General features: G+C 50.7%; 1 protein-coding gene and 2 non-coding genes across 3 annotated transcripts in view; all 3 read right to left on the bottom strand.

Moving 5' to 3' along the window:
• Nucleotides 1-4807: 4807 nt before the first annotated feature.
• Nucleotides 4808-21301, bottom strand: part of NOP58 (NOP58 ribonucleoprotein) — a 49058-nt gene continuing 32564 nt past the window's right edge. Inside the window, exons 2-15 of the mRNA XM_063932591.1 lie at nucleotides 18239-18315; nucleotides 17586-17638; nucleotides 17264-17388; nucleotides 17009-17145; nucleotides 16617-16681; nucleotides 16402-16536; nucleotides 15540-15685; nucleotides 14661-14787; nucleotides 14199-14362; nucleotides 13848-13982; nucleotides 11635-11696; nucleotides 11127-11284; nucleotides 5504-5607; nucleotides 4808-5154 (exon numbers count right to left, since the gene is read on the bottom strand). Of these exons, the coding sequence (XP_063788661.1) occupies nucleotides 5095-5154; nucleotides 5504-5607; nucleotides 11127-11284; nucleotides 11635-11696; nucleotides 13848-13982; nucleotides 14199-14362; nucleotides 14661-14787; nucleotides 15540-15685; nucleotides 16402-16536; nucleotides 16617-16681; nucleotides 17009-17145; nucleotides 17264-17388; nucleotides 17586-17638; nucleotides 18239-18315 (1548 nt within the window). The 3' untranslated portion in view covers nucleotides 4808-5094. The remainder of the gene's footprint in view (nucleotides 5155-5503; nucleotides 5608-11126; nucleotides 11285-11634; nucleotides 11697-13847; nucleotides 13983-14198; nucleotides 14363-14660; nucleotides 14788-15539; nucleotides 15686-16401; nucleotides 16537-16616; nucleotides 16682-17008; nucleotides 17146-17263; nucleotides 17389-17585; nucleotides 17639-18238; nucleotides 18316-21301) is intronic.
• On the bottom strand, nucleotides 17473-17561 carry LOC134946971 (small nucleolar RNA SNORD70). Its single transcript, XR_010182508.1, has one exon. It is a non-coding gene; the product is annotated as a small nucleolar RNA SNORD70 (small nucleolar RNA).
• Nucleotides 17752-17838, bottom strand: LOC134946970 (small nucleolar RNA SNORD70). Its single transcript, XR_010182507.1, has one exon. It is a non-coding gene; the product is annotated as a small nucleolar RNA SNORD70 (small nucleolar RNA).

The raw sequence follows: 21301 nt of genomic DNA, 5'->3' as shown, positions 1-21301 counted from the left end.
CTAACAGCATCGACACCATCCATGTGAGATATTTTAAGTCCACAGTGGAAAGTGGTTCAAACCAATGTGACTTTAGAAAACTCAACACCACATTGAGATCCCAAGGTGCCACTGGAGGCACAAAAGGAGGCTGTATGTGCAGGACCCCTTTTACAAATGTCTGAACTTCAGGTACTGAAGCCAGTTCTTTCTGGAAGAAAATCGACAGGGCCGAAATTTGAACCTTAATGGACCCTAATTTTAGGCCCATAGACAGTCCTGTTTGCAGGAAATGAAGGAAACGACCCAGTTGAAATTCCTCTGTAGGGGCCTTCTTGGCCTCACACCACGCAACATATTTACGCCAAATGCGGTGATAATGTTTTGCGGTTACGTCCTTCCTGGCTTTGACCAGAGTAGGGATGACTTCTTCTGGAATGCCTTTTTCCCTCAGGATCCGGCGTTCAACCGCCATGCCATCAAACGCAGCCGCGGTAAGTCTTGGAACAGACAAGGCTCCTGCAGTAGCAGGTCCTTTCTTAGAGGTAGAGGCCACGGTTCGTCCGTGAGCATCTCTTGAAGTTCCGGGTACCAAGTCCGTCTTGGCCAATCCGGAACCACGAGTATAGTTCTTACTCCTCTCCTTCTTATGATTCTCAGTACTTTTGGTATGAGAGGCAGAGGAGGGAACACATACACGGACTGGTACACCCACGGCGTTACCAGAGCGTCCACTGCTATTGCCTGAGGGTCCCTTGACCTGGCGCAATATCTGTCCAGTTTTTTGTTGAGGCGGGACGCCATCATGTCCACCTTTGGTTTTTCCCAACGGTTTACAATCAGGTGGAAGACTTCTGGGTGAAGTCCCCACTCTCCCGGGTGAAGGTCGTGTCTGCTGAGGAAGTCTGCTTCCCAGTTGTCCACTCCCGGAATGAATACTGCTGACAGTGCTATCACATGATTTTCCGCCCAGCGAAGAATCCTTGCAGCTTCTGCCATTGCCCTCCTGCTTCTCGTGCCGCCCTGTCTGTTTACGTGGGCGACTGACGTGATGTTGTCCGATTGGATCAACACCGCCTGACCCTGAAGCAGAGGTTTTGCTCGACTTAGGGCATTGTAAATGGCCCTTAGTTCCAGAATGTTTATATGAAGAGACGTTTCCAGGCTTGACCACAGGCCCTGGAAATTCCTTCCCTGTGTGACTGCTCCCCAGCCTCTCAGGCTGGCATCCGTGGTTACCAGGATCCAATCCTGAATGCCAAATCTGCGGCCCTCTAGTAGATGAGCACTCTGCAGCCACCACAGGAGAGACACCCTTGTCCTTGGCGACAGGGTTATCCGCTGATGCATCTGCAGATGCGATCCGGACCATTTGTCCAGTAGATCCCACTGAAATGTTCTTGCATGGAATCTTCCGAATGGAATCGCTTCGTAAGAAGCCACCATTTTCCCCAGGACCCTCGTGCACTGATGCACTGAGACCTGTCCTGGTTTTAGGAGGTTCCTGACTAGCTCGGATAACTCCCTGGCCTTCTCCTCCGGGAGAAACACCTTCTTCTGGACTGTGTCCAGAATCATTCCTAGGAACAGTAGACGTGTCGTTGGAATCAGCTGCGATTTTGGAATATTTAGAATCCACCCGTGCTGACGTAACACTACCTGAGATAGTGCTACTCCGACTTCTAACTGTTCCCTGGATCTTGCCCTTATCAGGAGATCGTCCAAGTAAGGGATAATTAAAATGTCTTTTTCTTCTTAGAAGAATCATCATTTCGGCCATTACCTTGGTAAAGATCCGAGGTGCCGTGGACAATCCAAACGGCAGCGTCTGAAACTGATAATGACAGTTTTGTACTACAAACCTGAGGTACCCTTGGTGAGAAGGGTATATCGGGACGTGGAGATAAGCATCCTTGATGTCCAGAGACACCATATAGTCCCCTTCTTCCAGGTTTGCTATCACTGCTCTGAGTGACTCCATCTTGAATTTGAACCTTTTTATGTAAGTGTTCAAGGATTTCAGATTTAAAATTGGTCTCACCGAGCCGTCCGGCTTCGGTACCACAAACAGCGTGGAATAATACCCCTTTCCCTGTTGTAGGAGGGGTACCTTGATTATCACCTGCTGGGAATACAGCTTGTGAATGGCTGCCAAAACTGCCTCCCTGTCGGAGGGAGACTTTGGTAAAGCAGACTTCAGGAACCGGCGAGGGGGAAACGCCTCGAATTCCAGTTTGTACCCCTGCGATACCACCTGTAGAATCCAGGGATCCACTTGCGAGTGAGCCCACTGCGCGTTGAAATTCTTGAGACGGGCCCCCACCATATCTGAGTCTGCTTGTAAAGCCCCAGCGTCATGCTGAAGACTTGGCAGAAGCAGGGGAGGGCTTCTGCTCCTGGGAAGCGGCTGCATGGTGCAGTCTTTTTCCTCTTCCTCTGCCCCGGGGCAGAAAAGAGTGGCCTTTTGCTCGCTTGTACTTATGGGAACGAAAGGACTGAGTTTGAAAAGACGGTGTCTTTTTCTGCTGATGTGGAGTGACCTGGGGTAAAAAGGTGGATTTTCCAGCCGTTGCCGTGGCCACCAGGTCCGATAGACCAGCCCCAAATAACTCCTCCCCTTTATACGGCAATACTTCCATGTGCCGTTTGGAATCCGCATCCCCTGACCACTGTCGCGTCCATAACGCTCTTCTGGCAGAGATGGACATAGCACTTATTCTTGATGCCAGGGTGCAAATATCCCTCTGTGCATCACGCATATATAGTAGTGCATCCTTCAAATGCTCTATAGTTAACAAAATATTGTCCCTATCCAGGGTATCAATATTCTCGGTCAGGGAATCCGACCATGCGACTCCAGCACTACACATCCAGGCTGAGGCGATTGCTGGTCGCAGTATAACACCAGTATGTGTGTATATACTTTTTAGGATATTTTCCAGCCTTCTATCAGCTGGTTCTTTGAGGGTAGCCGTATCAGGAGACGGTAACGCTACTTGTTTTGATTAAACGTGTGAGCGCCTTATCTACCCTAGGGGGTGTTTCCCAACGCGCCCTAACCTCTGGCGGGAAAGGATATAATGCTAATAATTTTTTAGAAATTAGCTGTTTTTTATCGGGGGAAACCCACGCTTTTTCACACACCTCATTTATTTCCTCTGACTCAGGAAAAAATATTGGTAGTTTTTTCTCTCCCCACATAATACCCTTCTTTGTGGTACTTGTAGTGTCAGAAAGGTTCAATGCCTCTTTCATTGCCGTGATCATGTAACGTGTGGCCCTACTGGACATTACGTTTGTCTCGTCACCGTCGACACTAGACTCGGTATCTGTGTCAGGGTCTGTGTCGACCCACTGAGGTAACGGGCGTTTTAGCGCCCCTGACGGTGTCTGAGACACCTGGACAGGCACTAATTGATTTGCCGGCTGTCTCATGTCGTCAACAGTTTTCTGCAAATTGCTGACATTATCACTTAATTGTTTAAATACAATCATCCAGTCAGGTGTCGACTCCCTAGGGGGTGACATCACCAACACAGGCAACTGCTCCGCCTCCACATAATTTTCCTCCTCATACATGTCGACACACGCGTACCGACACAGCACACACACCGGGAATGCTCTGATAGAGGACAGGACCCCACTTAGCCCTTTGGAGAGACAGAGGGAGAGTCTGCCAGCACACACCCAGCGCTATATATATATATATATATATATATATATATATACAGGGATAACCTTATATAAGTGTTATTCCCTTATAGCTGCTGTTATTATCGTTATTTGCTGCCAAAAATGCCCCCCCTTCTCTTTTTTACCCTGATTCTGAAGCAGGACTGCAGGGGAGAGTCAGGGAGCCGTCCTTCCAGCGGAGCTGTGAGGGAAAATGGCGCTTGTGTGCTGAGGAGATAGGCTCCGCCCCTTCACGACGTCCTTATCTCCCGCTTTTCTGTGTAAAATGGCAGGGGATTAAAATACATCCATATAGCCCAGGAGCTATATGTGATGTATTCTGTTTTGCCACCTAAGGTATTCCGTTATATTGCGTCTCAGGGCGCTCCCCCCCCAGCGCCCTGCACCCTCAGTGACCGGAGTGTGAAGTGTGCCGAGAGCAATGGCGCACAGCTGCGGTGCTGTGCGCTACCTTAGTCTGAAGACAGGATGTCTTCTGCCGCCGATTTCACCGGACCTCTTCGTCTCTTCTGGCTCTGTAAGGGGGACGGCGGCGCGGCTCCGGTGACCCATCCAGGCTGAACCTGTGATCGTCCCTCTGGAGCTAGTGTCCAGTAGCCTAAGAAACCCGATCCACTCTGCACTCAGGTGAGTCCGTTTCTTCTCCCCTTAGTCCCACGATGCAGTGAGCCTGTTGCCAGCAGGACTCACTGAAAATAAAAAAACCTAACTAAACTTTTATTCTAAGCAGCTCAGGAGAGCCACCTAGATTGCACCCTTCTCGGCCGGGCACAAAAATCTAACTGAGGCTTGGAGGAGGGTCATAGGGGGAGGAGCCAGTGCACACCACCTGATCCTAAAGCTTTACTTTTTGTGCCCTGTTTCCTGCGGAGCCGCTATTCCCCATGGTCCTTTCAGGAACCCCAGCATCCACTAGGACGATAGAGAAATACAATAAACACATTCAGGTTATAGGTATCCTTCTCAGAGTGCTACCATCTAAACTGGACACGAGCTGTTGCTGCATTCTGCTTTTATCCATGTAATACTGGGCACGCCAGGACGTCTAGGCTGCGTGTCCCAAGTACACTGACTGCATCCACAAACAGGTCTCAACAGCTCAACCCATAGAATGTGTAAATGAACACCACCAGGATTATGGTTAGAACAATGTATTTTTGGAAGGGAAACCATAAATGTATGTACAAAGTCAGCGGCTGAGTCTCCATCTTACAAAACAGTCATTCGCTCAGTACAAAATCAATTAATTCAGGCCAAGATGTATAAAACAAAATATAACCGGAACGTTCCGCTTGGTTGATATGGACAGAACGTCCTAAACCTAATATAAGGCACCTTTCCACACATCTGGAAAAGTGCTGTAAAATCTCTGCCCCCAGGCACCAGGGTCACCAGTTCATAAAGGAAAAGTCCCCAATGTTCTTAGTCCTCCTCTTCCTCCTGCTTAATCTTCTTTTTCTTCTTCTTCTTTTTCTTGGAAGGCTGTAAGGACAGACAACAGACATCAGGAATCAGAGCACAAACCAGCTACGTACAGCCTGGAAATAACCCGAGGACTACAGCTGGGTACACACCGGAGCCACGTGCACCCGGATGATATGGTGGTCAACATTACTGCTATAGGACGGAACGTTTCCTCATTACATTACACTGCATAGCGCTGCATGCACACTGGGAGCGCGCAGATTAGCCGTACACACAACTATCGGGCTGATATGTTGAACAGATTCTGCTAGGAACAACATATCAACCGATATCGCTCCAGTGCGTACCCAGCTTAAGCTGCGGACAAACAAATGGAGGCCACATTTATACGTGTTTGGAGGCTGACCTCAGCTGTGCTTGTTGAAGGCTCTTCCTCATCTGGGTCCAATGGTTCTTCTTTAATCTTTTTCTTTTTCTTCTTTGGGGGTTCCTCAACTTCTTCTGGCTCTTCTGAAAAGAGACACAACTTAAACAGCGTGGCTGAAGATTTGATATTTTATTTCTATGGTGCCACCAAGTGTCTAGCACCGTACGTGGAGGATTGGAAGAGGGTAATAAACCACACAATATAAACTGAAGTACACAGTACAGAGACAAATTACACCATGAAGTAAATAAATTGAGACTTATTAACAGTAAATGATCGTGTGCCAGGGAAGGGCGGACAGAAAGGACCAGAATCTCCTGACAGAGTGCAGGGGGAGAACCAAGCGGGCGGAGGGTCCTGCTCGTGAGAGCTTACAATCTGAGGGGGTATGGGATAAAACTGGGAGTTGAGGTGAACAGATGGGAAGGGTGGACACACAGCCGACGTGAGATAAGTGAGGGGAGACTGCTGGGCTTTAATGAACAGGCGCATTGATCAGGACACATGGGAATCCCTGCAGGCTGGCAGACACCCGGATAGGGTGGGGGAGCGAGCTCCAGGAGTGGGAGGAGGTAACACTCATAGGAGCGATGTACAGGGCGAGAGGGAGTGCTGACTCAGAGGAGCGATGTACAGGGCGAGAGGGAGTGCGGACTCAGAGGAGCGATGTACAGGGCGAGAGGGAGTGCGGACTGAGGAGCGATGTACAGGGCGAGAGGGAGTATGGACTGAGAGGAGCGATGTACAGGGCGAGAGGGAGTGTGGACTGAGATGAGCGATGTACAGGGCGAGAGGGAGTGTGGACTGAGATGAGCGATGTACAGGGCGAGAGGGAGTGTGGACTGAGAGGAGCGATGTAGAGGGTGAGAGGGAGTGTGGACTGAGAGGAGCGATGTAGAGGGTGAGAGGGAGTGTGGACTCAGATGAGCGATATAGAGGGTGAGAGGGAGTGTGGACTGAGAGGAGCGATGTACAGGGCGAGAGGGAGTGTGGACGGAGATGAGCGATGTACAGGGCGAGAGGGAGTGTGGACGGAGATGAGCGATGTACAGGGCGAGAGGGAGTGTGGACGGAGATGAGCGATGTACAGGGCGAGAGGGAGTGTGGACGGAGATGAGCGATGTACAGGGCGAGAGGGAGTGTGGACGGAGATGAGCGATGTACAGGGCGAGAGGGAGTGTGGACGGAGATGAGCGATGTACAGGGCGAGAGGGAGTGTGGACGGAGATGAGCGATGTACAGGGCGAGAGGGAGTGTGGACTGAGATGAGCGATGTACAGGGCGAGAGGGAGTGTGGACTGAGATGAGCGATGTACAGGGCGAGAGGGAGTGCGGACTGAGGAGCGATGTACAGGGCGAGAGGGAGTATGGACTGAGAGGAGCGATGTACAGGGCGAGAGGGAGTGTGGACTGAGATGAGCGATGTACAGGGCGAGAGGGAGTGTGGACTGAGATGAGCGATGTACAGGGCGAGAGGGAGTGTGGACTGAGAGGAGCGATGTAGAGGGTGAGAGGGAGTGTGGACTGAGAGGAGCGATGTAGAGGGTGAGAGGGAGTGTGGACTGAGAGGAGCGATGTAGAGGGTGAGAGGGAGTGTGGACTCAGATGAGCGATATAGAGGGTGAGAGGGAGTGTGGACTGAGAGGAGCGATGTACAGGGCGAGAGGGAGTGTGGACGGAGATGAGCGATGTACAGGGCGAGAGGGAGTGTGGACGGAGATGAGCGATGTACAGGGCGAGAGGGAGTGTGGACGGAGATGAGCGATGTACAGGGCGAGAGGGAGTGTGGACGGAGATGAGCGATGTACAGGGCGAGAGGGAGTGTGGACGGAGATGAGCGATGTACAGGGCGAGAGGGAGTGTGGACGGAGATGAGCGATGTACAGGGCGAGAGGGAGTGTGGACGGAGATGAGCGATGTACAGGGCGAGAGGGAGTGTGGACTGAGATGAGCGATGTACAGGGCGAGAGGGAGTGTGGACTGAGATGAGCGATGTACAGGGCGAGAGGGAGTGTGGACTGAGATGAGCGATGTACAGGGCGAGAGGGAGTGTGGACTGAGAGGAGCGATGTACAGGGCGAGAGGGAGTGTGGACGGAGATGAGCGATGTACAGGGCGAGAGGGAGTGTGGACGGAGATGAGCGATGTACAGGGCGAGAGGGAGTGTGGACTGAGATGAGCGATGTAGAGGGTGAGAGGGAGTGTGGACTCAGATGAGCGATATAGAGGGTGAGAGGGAGTGTGGACTCAGATGAGCGATATAGAGGGTGAGAGGGAGTGTGGACTGAGAGGAGCGATGTAGAGGGTGAGAGGGAGTATGGACTGAGAGGAGCGATGTAGAGGGTGAGAGGGAGTGTGGACTGAGAGGAGCGATGTAGAGGGTGAGAGGGAGTGTGGACTCAGATGAGCGATATAGAGGGTGAGAGGGAGTGTGGACTCAGAGGAGCGATGTAGAGGGTGAGAGGGAGTATGGACTGAGAGGAGCGATGTAGAGGGTGAGAGGGAGTGTGGACTGAGAGGAGCGATGTAGAGGGTGAGAGGGAGTGTGGACTGAGAGGAGCGATGTAGAGGGTGAGAGGGAGTGTGGACTGAGAGGAGCGATGTAGAGGGTGAGAGGGAGTGTGGACTGAGAGGAGCGATGTAGAGGGTGAGAGGGAGTGTGGACTGAGAGGAGCGATGTAGAGGGTGAGAGGGAGTGTGGACTGAGAGGAGCGATGTAGAGGGTGAGAGGGAGTGTGGACTGAGAGGAGCGATGTAGAGGGTGAGAGGGAGTGTGGACTGAGAGGAGCGATGTAGAGGGTGAGAGGGAGTGTGGACTCAGATGAGCGATAGAGGGTGAGAGGGAGTGTGGACTGAGAGGAGCGATGTACAGGGCGAGAGGGAGTATGGACTGAGATGAGCGATGTAGAAGGTGAGAGGGAGTGTGGACTGAGAGGAGCGATGTAGAGGGTGAGAGGGAGTGTGGACTCAGATGAGCGATATAGAGGGTGAGAGGGAGTGTGGACTGAGAGGAGCGATGTACAGGGCGAGAGGGAGTGTGGACTGAGAGGAGCGATGTAGAGGGTGAGAGGGAGTGTGGACTCAGATGAGCGATATAGAGGGAGAGAGGGAGTGTGGACTCAGATGAGCGATATAGAGGGTGAGAGGGAGTGTGGACTGAGAGGAGCGATGTAGAGGGTGAGAGGGAGTATGGACTGAGAGGAGCGATGTAGAGGGTGAGAGGGAGTGTGGACTGAGAGGAGCGATGTAGAGGGTGAGAGGGAGTGTGGACTCAGATGAGCGATATAGAGGGTGAGAGGGAGTGTGGACTGAGAGGAGCGATGTACAGGGCGAGAGGGAGTGTGGACTGAGAGGAGCGATGTAGAGGGTGAGAGGGAGTGTGGACTCAGATGAGCGATATAGAGGGTGAGAGGGAGTGTGGACTGAGAGGAGCGATGTAGAGGGTGAGAGGGAGTATGGACTGAGAGGAGCGATGTAGAGGGTGAGAGGGAGTGTGGACTGAGAGGAGCGATGTAGAGGGTGAGAGGGAGTGTGGACTCAGATGAGCGATATAGAGGGTGAGAGGGAGTGTGGACTGAGAGGAGCGATGTAGAGGGTGAGGGAGTGTGGACTGAGAGGAGCGATGTAGAGGGTGAGAGGGAGTGTGGACTGAGATGAGCGATGTAGAAGGTGAGAGGGAGTGTGGACTGAGAGGAGCGATGTAGAGGGTGAGAGGGAGTATGGACTGAGAGGAGCGATGTAGAGGGTGAGAGGGAGTGTGGACTGAGAGGAGCGATGTAGAGGGTGAGAGGGAGTGTGGACTCAGATGAGCGATATAGAGGGTGAGAGGGAGTGTGGACTGAGAGGAGCGATGTACAGGGCGAGAGGGAGTGTGGACTGAGAGGAGCGATGTAGAGGGTGAGAGGGAGTGTGGACTCAGATGAGCGATATAGAGGGTGAGAGGGAGTGTGGACTGAGAGGAGCGATGTAGAGGGTGAGAGGGAGTGTGGACTGAGATGAGCGATGTAGAAGGTGAGAGGGAGTGTGGACTGAGAGGAGCGATGTAGAGGGTGAGAGGGAGTATGGACTGAGAGGAGCGATGTAGAGGGTGAGAGGGAGTGTGGACTGAGAGGAGCGATGTAGAGGGTGAGAGGGAGTGTGGACTCAGATGAGCGATATAGAGGGTGAGAGGGAGTGTGGACTGAGAGGAGCGATGTACAGGGCGAGAGGGAGTGTGGACTGAGAGGAGTGATGTAGAGGGTGAGAGGGAGTGTGGACTGAGATGAGCGATGTAGAAGGTGAGAGGGAGTGTGGACTGAGAGGAGCGATGTAGAGGGTGAGAGGGAGTATGGACTGAGAGGAGCGATGTAGAGGGTGAGAGGGAGTGTGGACTGAGAGGAGCGATGTAGAGGGTGAGAGGGGAGTGTGGACTCAGATGAGCGATATAGAGGGTGAGAGGGAGTGTGGACTGAGAGGAGCGATGTACAGGGCAAGAGGGAGTGTGGACTGAGAGGAGCGATGTAGAGGGTGAGAGGGAGTGTGGACTCAGATGAGCGATAGAGGGTGAGAGGGAGTGTGGACTGAGAGGAGCGATGTAGAGGGTGAGAGGGAGTATGGACTGAGAGGAGCGATGTAGAGGGTGAGAGGGAGTGTGGACTGAGATGAGCGATGTAGAAGGTGAGAGGGAGTGTGGACTGAGAGGAGCGATGTAGAGGGTGAGAGGGAGTATGGACTGAGAGGAGCGATGTAGAGGGTGAGAGGGAGTGTGGACTGAGAGGAGCGATGTAGAGGGTGAGAGGGGAGTGTGGACTCAGATGAGCGATATAGAGGGTGAGAGGGAGTGTGGACTGAGAGGAGCGATGTACAGGGCAAGAGGGAGTGTGGACTGAGAGGAGCGATGTAGAGGGTGAGAGGGAGTGTGGACTCAGATGAGCGATAGAGGGTGAGAGGGAGTGTGGACTGAGAGGAGCGATGTAGAGGGTGAGAGGGAGTATGGACTGAGAGGAGCGATGTAGAGGGTGAGAGGGAGTGTGGACTGAGAGGAGCGATGTAGAGGGTGAGAGGGAGTGTGGACTCAGAGGAGCTCAGATATGCAGGAGATGGGAGTAGTGATGACTGAATGTTAGGGTGAGGATCTTCTACTGTATTCTGTAGGGAAGGAGAGTCAGAGGGGGAGATGAAGACAAGACAGTTAGAGGTTACAGTAGTCCAGGCAGGAGAGAACAAGGGCACAAGTACGATACTTGCTATCAGGAAGGATCTGATCCCGGAGATAATGTGCAGGTGACATGATTTCGAGATAGAATGAATGTGGGGTGAGCAGGACCCCCCCATAGAGCACACCCGAGGGAAAGGATTGTGACATGGGGAGGAAGCACCCCAGGAAAGGGGGTAGATAATAAGCAGAGTCCTACATGCAGGAAGGATTGGGGGGAGGAGAGGTAGATGAAGGTGACATTGCAGACTGACGAGATGGAGAGAGAATGGGAACAAGGACATGGGTCTATACTTACACTGTGACATTAGGCAATACTAACAGGACCATTGCACCCATGTAACACATACTGCCGCTAGCTGTACCCATTACATGTCACCAGTGCCTGCTCTATACTGGAGCACTTACCTTTTACTTCTACCAACTCTGTTATCTTGTGCTTTTTAGCTTTTTTTACTATGACCTCAGGCGGCTTCTCTTCCTCCTGTTCCACTTCTTCAAACTTCCGCTTTTTGGGAACAGCCGGCAGCGTGGAATCTCCGGATGGGTCATAAGTTCTGACCTCACTGACAGCAGAGAAAGTATAAGACTGCATTACTACAGAGCATCGCCGTAACCGCCGGGGGCGGAGCCAAAAGCATAACCAGCGGGGAAAGGAGGCGCCGAGCCATACATTACAAATAAAACACAATATAAGTATTTAAACCTCAACCGTTTGCAACAATAGATGTGACAATGTCAGAGAAGATGGGTAGGTAGAAGCTGAATTTAACATTCACCGCACTGACCGTTCTGCGGAGTAACATTTTTATTTTATTTTTTAATCTGTGCAATGCAAGAGATTATCTGCAAATTTAACCGGAAAATAAAAATGTACAATTTAGAGACATTTTATCTAGAAAGAGACAGAAATTACCTTTTATGCTGATATTTGTCTGCTCTGGCGAGTGCTTTCCCAGTGCCGCTAATTCTCTTTATCTAGGTAGAGGAAAAAGCGTTCAGCACAAGAGCAGGTTTCTGCTTATAGCGCCAGGCTCTGTATATCCCTGGGACGGTGACATGGGCCGTATTCACTAAACTCTGCTCTGTATAACACCAGACACTGTATAGCCCTGTGACAGTGACATGGGCCCTATTCACTAAACTCTGCTCTGTATAACGCCAGACACTGTATAGCCCTGTGACAGTGACATGGGTCCTATTCACTAAACTCTGCTCTGTATAACACCAGACACTGTATAACCCTGTGACAGTGACATGGGCCGTATTCACTAAACTCTGCTCTGTATAACGCCAGACACTGTATAGTCCTGTGACAGTGACATGGGCCGTATTCACTAAACTCTGCTCTGTATAACGCCAGGCACTGTATAGCCCTGTGACAGTGACATGGGCCGTATTCACTAAACTCTGCTCTGTATAACGCCAGGCACTGTATAGCCCTGTGACAGTGACATGGGCCCTATTCACTAAACTCTGCTCTGTATAACGCCAGGCTCTGTATATCCCTGTGACAGTGACATGGGCCCTATTCACTAAACTCTGCTCTGTATAACGCCAGACACTGTATAGCCCTGTGACAGTGACATGGGCCCTATTCACTAAACTCTGCTCTGTATAACGCCAGAAACTGTATATCCCTGTGACAGTGACATGGGCCCTATTCACTAAACTCTGCTCTGTATAACGCCAGACACTGTATAGCCCTGTGACAGTGACATGGGCCCTATTCACTAAACTCTGCTCTGTATAGCGCCAGACACTGTATAGCCCTGTGACAGTGACATGGGCCGTATTCACTAAACTCTGCTCTGTATAACGCCAGACACTGTATAACCCTGTGACAGTGACATGGGCCATATTCACTAAACTCTGCTCTGTATAACGCCAGACACTGTATAGCCCTGTGACAGTGACATGGGCCGTATTCACTAAACTCTGCTCTGTATAACGCCAGACACTGTATAGCCCTGTGACAGTGACATGGGCCCTATTCACTAAACTCTGCTCTGTATAACGCCAGACACTGTATAGCCCTGTGACAGTGACATGGGCCGTATTCACTAAACTCTGCTCTGTATAACGCCAGACACTGTATAGCCCTGTGACAGTGACATGGGCCCTATTCACTAAACTCTGCTCTGTATAACGCCAGACACTGTATAGCCCTGTGACAGTGACATGGGCCGTATTCACTAAACTCTGCTCTGTATAACGCCAGGCTCTGTATAGCCCTGTGACAGTGACATGGGCCGTATTCACTAAACTCTGCTCTGTATAACGCCAGACACTGTATATCCCTGTGACAGTGACATGGGCCATATTCACTAAACTCTGCTCTGTATAACGCCAGGCACTGTATAGTCCTGTGACAGTGACATGGGCCATATTCCCTAAACTCTGCTCTGTATAACACCAGACACTGTATAGCACTGTGACAGTGACATGGGCCCTATTCACTAAACTCTGCTCTGTATAGCGCCAGACACTGTATAGCCCTGTGACAGTGACATGGGCCGTATTCACTAAACTCTGCTCTGTATAACACCAGACACTGTATAGCCCTGTGACAGTGACATGGGCCCTATTCACTAAACTCTGCTCTGTATAGCGCCAGGCTCTGTATAGCCCTGTGACAGTGACATGGGCCGTATTCACTAAACTCTGCTCTGTATAGCGCCAGGCTCTGTATAGCCCTGTGACAGTGACATGGGCCGTATTCACTAAACTCTGCTCTGTATAACACCAGACACTGTATAGCCCTGTGACAGTGACATGGGCCCTATTCACTAAACTCTGCTCTGTATAACGCCAGACACTGTATAGCCCTGTGACAGTGACATGGGCCGTATTCACTAAACTCTGCTCTGTATAGTGCCAGACACTGTATAGTCCTGTGACAGTGACATGGGCCGTATTCACTAAACTCTGCTCTGTATAACGCCAGACACTGTATAGCCCTGTGACAGTGACATGGGCCGTATTCACTAAACTCTGCGCTGTGGTAGATGTAGCGCGTCTCAGATGAGGTAGTGACTGATATTGCCCTCATAGAAATATCAGGCAATAGAAAGGAATCATCATCACAGACCACGCACGTAGGATATTATGGGGGCTCGGTGTACGTACCCCTTTCTCCTCCAGGATTCGTAGACGCGCCTCCAGCTTCGCTCTGGTCTCCACTCCCAGTTCTGCACTGGAGTCCTCGGCAAAGGCATCATATCTGATAGCGAGGGCCGCCTTAGCAGCCAGCATACGGGAAATCTGAGAGAAGAGGAATTGGGAGACATTATATAAGGACGAAAACACTAAATACGAAGAACGGATTCATTGAATTCCCAAAACACTACATAATAATGTGGCAGGTGCTGTACAGCGGTGATGCAGTCATATGGTACAATGCTACCCATTCAGATAACAGCTGACGGGCTGCATACAGGGAGCAGAGACATAAGAATGGACATTTTGGAGCAGACTCACCTTGCCCTTATTTTTGGGGGTCGTCTGTCCAACCAGGGAAGCATGATAAATCAGACCATATTTCGGAGTGTCCCGCTTTGTCTTCAGAGCTCTGAACAAGGCCTTTTCTGCGCCTAAGATCTGCACAGTGGAAGCTGGGTGCTTTGCCAGGTTCAGAAGGGAGCCTGGGAGAAAACGGACTCGATCAGTAATGGACGAGCCCCCAAGATCAGGAAAGAGCAGCAATGAGAGGATAAGCGACTATATACCAGGAGGGCAGGGAGAATGGTATATGAAAGAACATTAATGGCTGAAGGCATAAAGTAAAAGGTTCCAGACAGATGTCCCAGCACATTATAGAAAAACGCGCCCTCTCATGTGTAGACAACCTGCCATCACGGCAAGTCAGGCAACAGAATAAAATCACCGCTGATCCCTTTGTATACAGATAATATGGAGCCAACGTGGCATGTGGAAACGTACCTGCGTGGGCAATGAGTCGGGCACCAACCAGCTCCCCCACCAGGATCGTGAGGTTTGGGGCGATGGCCATCATTCTGTTCTTCAGGTAATCATACAGTTGTGTCCTGTACTCCGAGATCTCTATCACCTGCAACCAATCAAAACAATCGATACTGGAAGATAAATGTAGGTTCCTCATTCACCAGCTTAATACAGTGTGCAGATGAACCAATTATCAGCGGATTCACAATTAGTTGTGTCCAAAGCCACTCGCACAGCTAAGTCTTTGTGGCATTGATACATTACGATAAGCTGAAGCGGACGGGATAACCAGTGTTCTCTGTAGATTTTGTAAAACATTCAATGCAGCGTTTCAGGTTTATCACAAATCAGCAGAATTTATTACATCACCAGTGAATGGTCAGCATGACAGAGGACGAGCGTCGCAGTGACTTCACTACTTTACAATCTGACCCGGCGTCCTGCGGGAGGATTATAGTAATTATTATTAATGGCTAGCCGCGCAGAGACATCACTAAGGGCTGCACTGTCAGGAGCTCTGCATAAGACACATTTACAGTAATATATTCCATCAGTCACAGTGTGTTCCCAGAGAGTCCGGCACGCCTTCACAGGACACGTTCCAAGGCCTCCGACCGCACTAGGAAGCAGCAACCACCTACGTTACTGTTCCAAACACTTACGGCTTACTTGTTCCGAACGCACCAGCTGACCGCGTTACCATGTACACAAGGTCTGCCTGTCATTGTTAGGTCACTGTGTATATAAAAGCTTCATGCCACACTCATTGGGGAGTTACCATTCATTCCTAACCCGGCTGCATCTAATGAAACCCACATGAAGGCACCTGGGTATCGGCGTGGAAGAGGCGACACTCACCTGGTCGCACAGGTGCAGGATGTTAATGATGTCCTCCTCTGACACCTCTGTACCCATTGATATCTCCGCAGCAGCTTTTACCTCTGCCTCCACCTCCTCTGGCAGGATCTCCGAAAGATCAAAGGTGGCAAAGTTTACTCGGTCACCTATGGGAAGAGGATATAGAGAATAAATGGAGGGAACAGAACAGCGTCTACCAGGATTAGTAGCTACAAAGAGTCCCTGGAAAAGAACTAAGAGCAGCACAACCAGGAGGCATCAGGTTATTCTGCATCAATTCCCGTCTCAGATGAGGTAGTGACTGATATTGCCCTCATGGAAAGATCAGGCAATTAGACAGAAATCATCATCATAGACCAGAAACAAAGAAGAGACTGTGCACCCACGCTGCAATGCAAGCGGGGGGGATACATCATGTGTGCATGCAGGATAAATACCGGCTGCGTTTAGATGTAGCCCACACATGCTGGCAGCTTTATTCTCACACTGTAATGTAACTCAGCTAGGACATGACCCTCTCACACCTAACTCTCTGCACATGTTACATCTGCCCCCCTGCAGTGCAGCATGGTGTTACCCAGGTGCTCCGTTACTGGCTGCTTCTGCATGTAGCCCACACCTAACTCTGCACATGTTACATCTGCCCCCCTGCAGCGAAGCATGGTGTTACCCAGGTGCTCAGTCACAGCCCCCACATTAGTAGCTATCACATGGGAAGTATTCGGATCTAGATAAAATTGCGTTATGGTAGCCCATTTAATTACCAAAACTCCTCCACGTTTATAGCATACGCAGTTAGCACGCGGGTCTAACATCTACTCCATAAAAAGCAATGCAATGCGCTGCACCTCCGGTCACTTACCCACAGCACGCACACACTTGCAGAACGCCAGGTTATCAGTAATAATTTTGCCCAGCTCAGGGAAATGCCATCCGTACCACTCTCTGCACCGCATGATATAATTATTCAGCTCCTTATCCAGGTCATCCAGGAGGGCTGGTGGGGGGGGAAGAGGAGTCAGCAGCTGTTCTTCCACATGTAACGTCACATAATGATGACAGTGACAGATTACTTACATATAGCTTGCACAATCATTGTATCCACTTTGTCGGGGCTGAACTTCAGTTTGTAGCGAGACAGGCTGTAAAGAATGTACAATGGCCACAGTAAGCAACACACACTACTCCATGTTGTGACCGTTACCCAACACAAAACGCACCATTGCAACACACCCCAGGTTACTGCGAGCTACAGACGCCGCCTCCACCGAGTAGCGGCAAATACTGCAGCGCAACCTCAAGTGCGGCATCTTCTGTAACCTTCCCATGCACAAAATAAGCTTCATACTTGTAACTTCCGCTGTTACAGGACAGGCGTGCAACAGTAACACAAGACCTGGCCCTGCCTGTGTGCTAGTGATGATACTCCGCAGAAGCCACTGACTGTAAATAATTCCCAGGGTACTCACCTGTGCGCCAACCCAAGTGACATTGCGGCCATCTCCCGGGATGACAGTCCTGTGATGAGGCCGTCTATCTGGTTCCGGATACCACGCATCAGCTCGGTCACCATGGCGCTGTGCACACAGCTGATGTTGGCCTTTTCCTGAGGATGAGAAGGACAATAGTCTGACAACAATTGCGGAACAAGCCCACCCTGACCCAAGCAGAACCACGGAGCATTCGCCACATGAAGCTGCACCACCACACTGCCATATTAATACCTTGATTACGCCTCCAAGTTTGGCATCTGAAATCGCCAGCTGCTCGTGCGCTTCCTTTGCCGCGATTTTTCTTAGGACTTTCTTCAAGTTTTTGCTGATCTTGCCCTCCACCAGAGCCGTGGCCGCTGCGCAGACACAAAGCGAGATTTCACATGAATAGAAAATACACAACCTGCGTCTAGTGTCACACTGCACACGCTCACAGCGCAGGAACGGCCGCCTCAGTGGTAGTGACGAAATGTTCAGTCAAAATCATTTTGCTTCAGCTTAAACATAATCCATCATCGGCAGCCGGTGACCTCATAACATACAACAAACTTACCGGCTAGCGCTTCCGTCGTGTCCTGGAACTTCTCAAAGTGTTTCAACTTTACACTAGGAAAAAACAAAATCTGTTATAGTGTGTATTGTGATTACACACCGGCTGCACTCATACGCCAGACAGGCCAACGGGAACGGGCGACAATGTGACATCACAGCGCAGCAGCTGCTTGTTGCCTCAGTGGTAGTGACGAAGCTGATGAATAATCACAGATATTCATTTCAACTATAGATCCATCATCGGCAACACTGCATCTACTCTAGTCTGACCACACAACTGAGAAGACATGGGACAACACCGTGCAATAGTGCCGCCTCCCCCGGCCTTGGCACAGGGGTCACCGCGGCCCCCTCCCCCAACCTTGGCACAGGGGTCACCGCGGCCCCCTCCCCCGGCCTTGGCACAGGGGTCACCGCGGCCCCCTCCCCCGGCCTTGGCACAGGGGTCACCGCGGCCCCCTCCCCCGGCCTTGGCACAGGGGTCACCGCGGCCCCCTCCCCCGGCCTTGGCACAGGGGTCACCGCGGCCCCCGGCTGTGCACATGGGTGGTAAACTGGATCAGATTCCGCTGTTTGGCTCTTACAGCTGCAGTCCTATGCGGAACCTGGTAAGACTGGATTATATGGCAGCTTGCACTCGTCAGCAGAACTCACACTTTATTGGCCTTCTCTGGCGTTTCAAATTCCTTCCATATACTGTCTACTTCCTGCAGCTTGCTCTCATTCAGCACCTGTGAGACAAAGCGGAGAGAAGACTCTGATCACACAGATACGAGGACAACGGCAAGTAACATACAGAGCTCTGGGTAACTCAGTGTGAGCCATATAATCGTATACCGACCCCCGCCTGTAGCGGCACACACCCGTATCTAGTATACAGGCCCCCGTCCATAGCAGCACACACCCGTATCTAGTATACAGGCCCCTGCCTGCAGCGGCACACACCCGTATCTAGTATACAGACCCCTGCCTGTAGCAGCACACACCCGTATCTAGTATACAGACCCCCGTCCATAGCGGCACACACCCGTATCTAGTATACAGACCCCCGTCCATAGCAGCAAACACCCGTATCTTGTATACAGACCCCCGCCTGTAGCGGCAGACACCCGTATCTAGTATACAGACCCCCGTCCATAGCAGCACACACCCGTATCTAGTATACTGACCCCCGCCTGTAGCGGCACACACCCGTATCTAGTATACAGACCCCTGCCTGTAGCAGCACACACCCGTATCTAGTATACAGACCCCCGTCCATAGCGGCACACACCCGTATCTAGTATACAGACCCCCGTCCATAGCAGCAAACACCCGTATCTTGTATACTGACCCCCGCCTGTAGCGGCACACACCCGTATCTAGTATACAGACCCCCCCCTCTGTAGCGGCACACCCCCGTATCTAGTAGACAGACCCCCCTCTGTAGCGACACACCCCTGTATCTAGTATACAGACCCCCCTCTGTAGCGGCACACCCCCGTATCTAGTATACAGACCCCCCCTCTGTAGCGGCACACCCCCGTATCTAGTATACAGAGCCCCCTCTGTAGCGACACCCCCCCGTATCTAGTATACAGACCCCCCTCTGTAGCGGCACAACCCCGTATCTAGTATACAGGCCCCCCCCCCCTCTGTAGCGGCACCCCCCCGTATCTAGTAGTGTTCACTCTAGCCTTCTTTCGCGGGGCGCTGCGCCCTGCCCCTTTTCTGAGTGTCAGAATGCGCCCTGCCCGTTTGTGCCCGCCCTACTGATTACTAAAGGACTGCCGCGCCGCACTGAAAATCGTCCCGCCGCACTGCCACGCCTCCCCAGTACGTTGCCTCAGGCTTGTCGCGCTAATACGCTCAACAGCTCTCGGTAATACTGTAGGCTGCTGGTGAGATGAGGAGGGCTGGGTTTGCCTCTCCCGCTGAGGCAAACCCAGCCCTCCTCTGTGTACATGACCCTATAAAATAGGATTTTGGTACTTACCAGGTAAATCCTTTTCTTTGAATCCATAGGGGGCACTGGAGTACTCTTGGGATATGGACGGGCGTAGCCGAACAAAGGCACTGAATATTCAAATTTAGGACTCTCCCCCCCCTCCATATCCCCGAGTACCTCAGTGTACGACCTCAGTGTTTTTTACTGAGCGAACAGGAACGATAGAGAGGTTGACAATGGAGAATACCTATAACATAACGGACAACACAATGTTGACCCATAACCTTACTGTCAACTAAACAGTTGACACCATAACCGATAGAACTCTATAATTTGAACCAATCGGTGAAAATGTGTTACCATAAGCTCCTCTGAGCTTAATATCAATCAAGTAAAACTTGTTACCCTAAGCTCCCTTGAGCTTAAAACAACCCAGGTAAAACTGCTCTGGGTGGGCGTCCAGTGCCCCCTATGGATTCAAAGAAAAGGATTTACCTGGTAAGTACCAAAATCCTATTTTCTTAATCATCCACTAGGGGTCACTGGAGTACTCTTGGGACGTACCAAAGCTTCCCTCGTGGGCGGGAGAGCTGTTTGATACTTGTAACAGTAGGCAGCCCAAAGCTAGATGCTGATGGCGCCACCATTTATAACGTGTAAACGTGCACAAACATGGTGCACATGAAGGCTATATAGCCGCGTTTTAGACACTCCACGACCCACTGGGTCTGACATTCCCACAGAACCTGTGGGATGAGCTATTACTGACGTAGGCGATTGTAACTTAGCCTTAAGGTAAACCTGACTTGTAGTCATTATTATTACCCAACTGGATAATGTCTGCTAAGAAACTGGCTAACCCCAGTTGGCAGTATCATAGAGAACAAACAACGTATTCATATCACGTACTGTTGACGTCCGGGACATATATAAACGCGTAATGCGTGTACCACAGTCAGAATTCTAAAATGTGCTGTCCACACAGGAACCCCTATTGGTATATTGATGTGAAGAATACGAAAGCGTGATTCGTCCGAAGATCTGCTTTGTCATGAGAAAACTCAAATACGGTGGCTTGGAATACAAGGCACCCAAATATGAAAACAAAACCCTTGCCGAAGCCAAGGCTATAAGAAAATTGTTTTCCAAAGTGAGAAACTTAATTCCCATTTGTTGAAAGGGTTCAAAATATGAAAACTGTAAGAAAACTGAACCCAACCTCAAGTCGCCTGGCGCTGTAGGTGGGATAAATAGTCTCTGAACTTTGATGACACCTTGTAGAAAGATGTGTACAGACGCAAATAGAGGCAAACGTCTTTGAAAATAAGTTTACCACACAGATACCTGCACTCTTAGTGCAGATTAACGCAGTTTTCCATGCCACCCCGTTTAACAGAATACGGGTAACTTGAAGGATGATGTTGGAAACTTCCAAGGTTTACAACCTATGTAAGCACACGAAATTTTGTAATAATGAGCTGCCTTAAGCGGCTTACTAGCTCGTAACATGGTTGGTATAACCGATACTGTAATGCTCTATTTCGTAATAATGAGCTGCCTTAAGCGGCTTACTAGCTCGTAACATGGTTAGTATAACCGATACTGTAATGCTCTATTTCTTAAGAGGGCGGTCTGAACCCTCACCCCGTCAGCCGCAGCTGCGGTACATAGATAATAGGTACCTAGGTAACTATGGGTAAACGAACGTTCCCTGATGTAACAGGTTGGACTTATTATGAGCGGGCCAAGATCGTGTGCCAGTATTCCTTTAAAATTCGAGAAGCAAACTT

Source organism: Pseudophryne corroboree, chromosome 7 (genome assembly GCF_028390025.1).
Source record: "Pseudophryne corroboree isolate aPseCor3 chromosome 7, aPseCor3.hap2, whole genome shotgun sequence".
NCBI lineage: Eukaryota > Metazoa > Chordata > Amphibia > Anura > Myobatrachidae > Pseudophryne > Pseudophryne corroboree.
The sequence above is the reverse complement of the archived record's forward strand: the minus strand, read 5'-3'. Positions and strand labels throughout refer to the sequence as shown.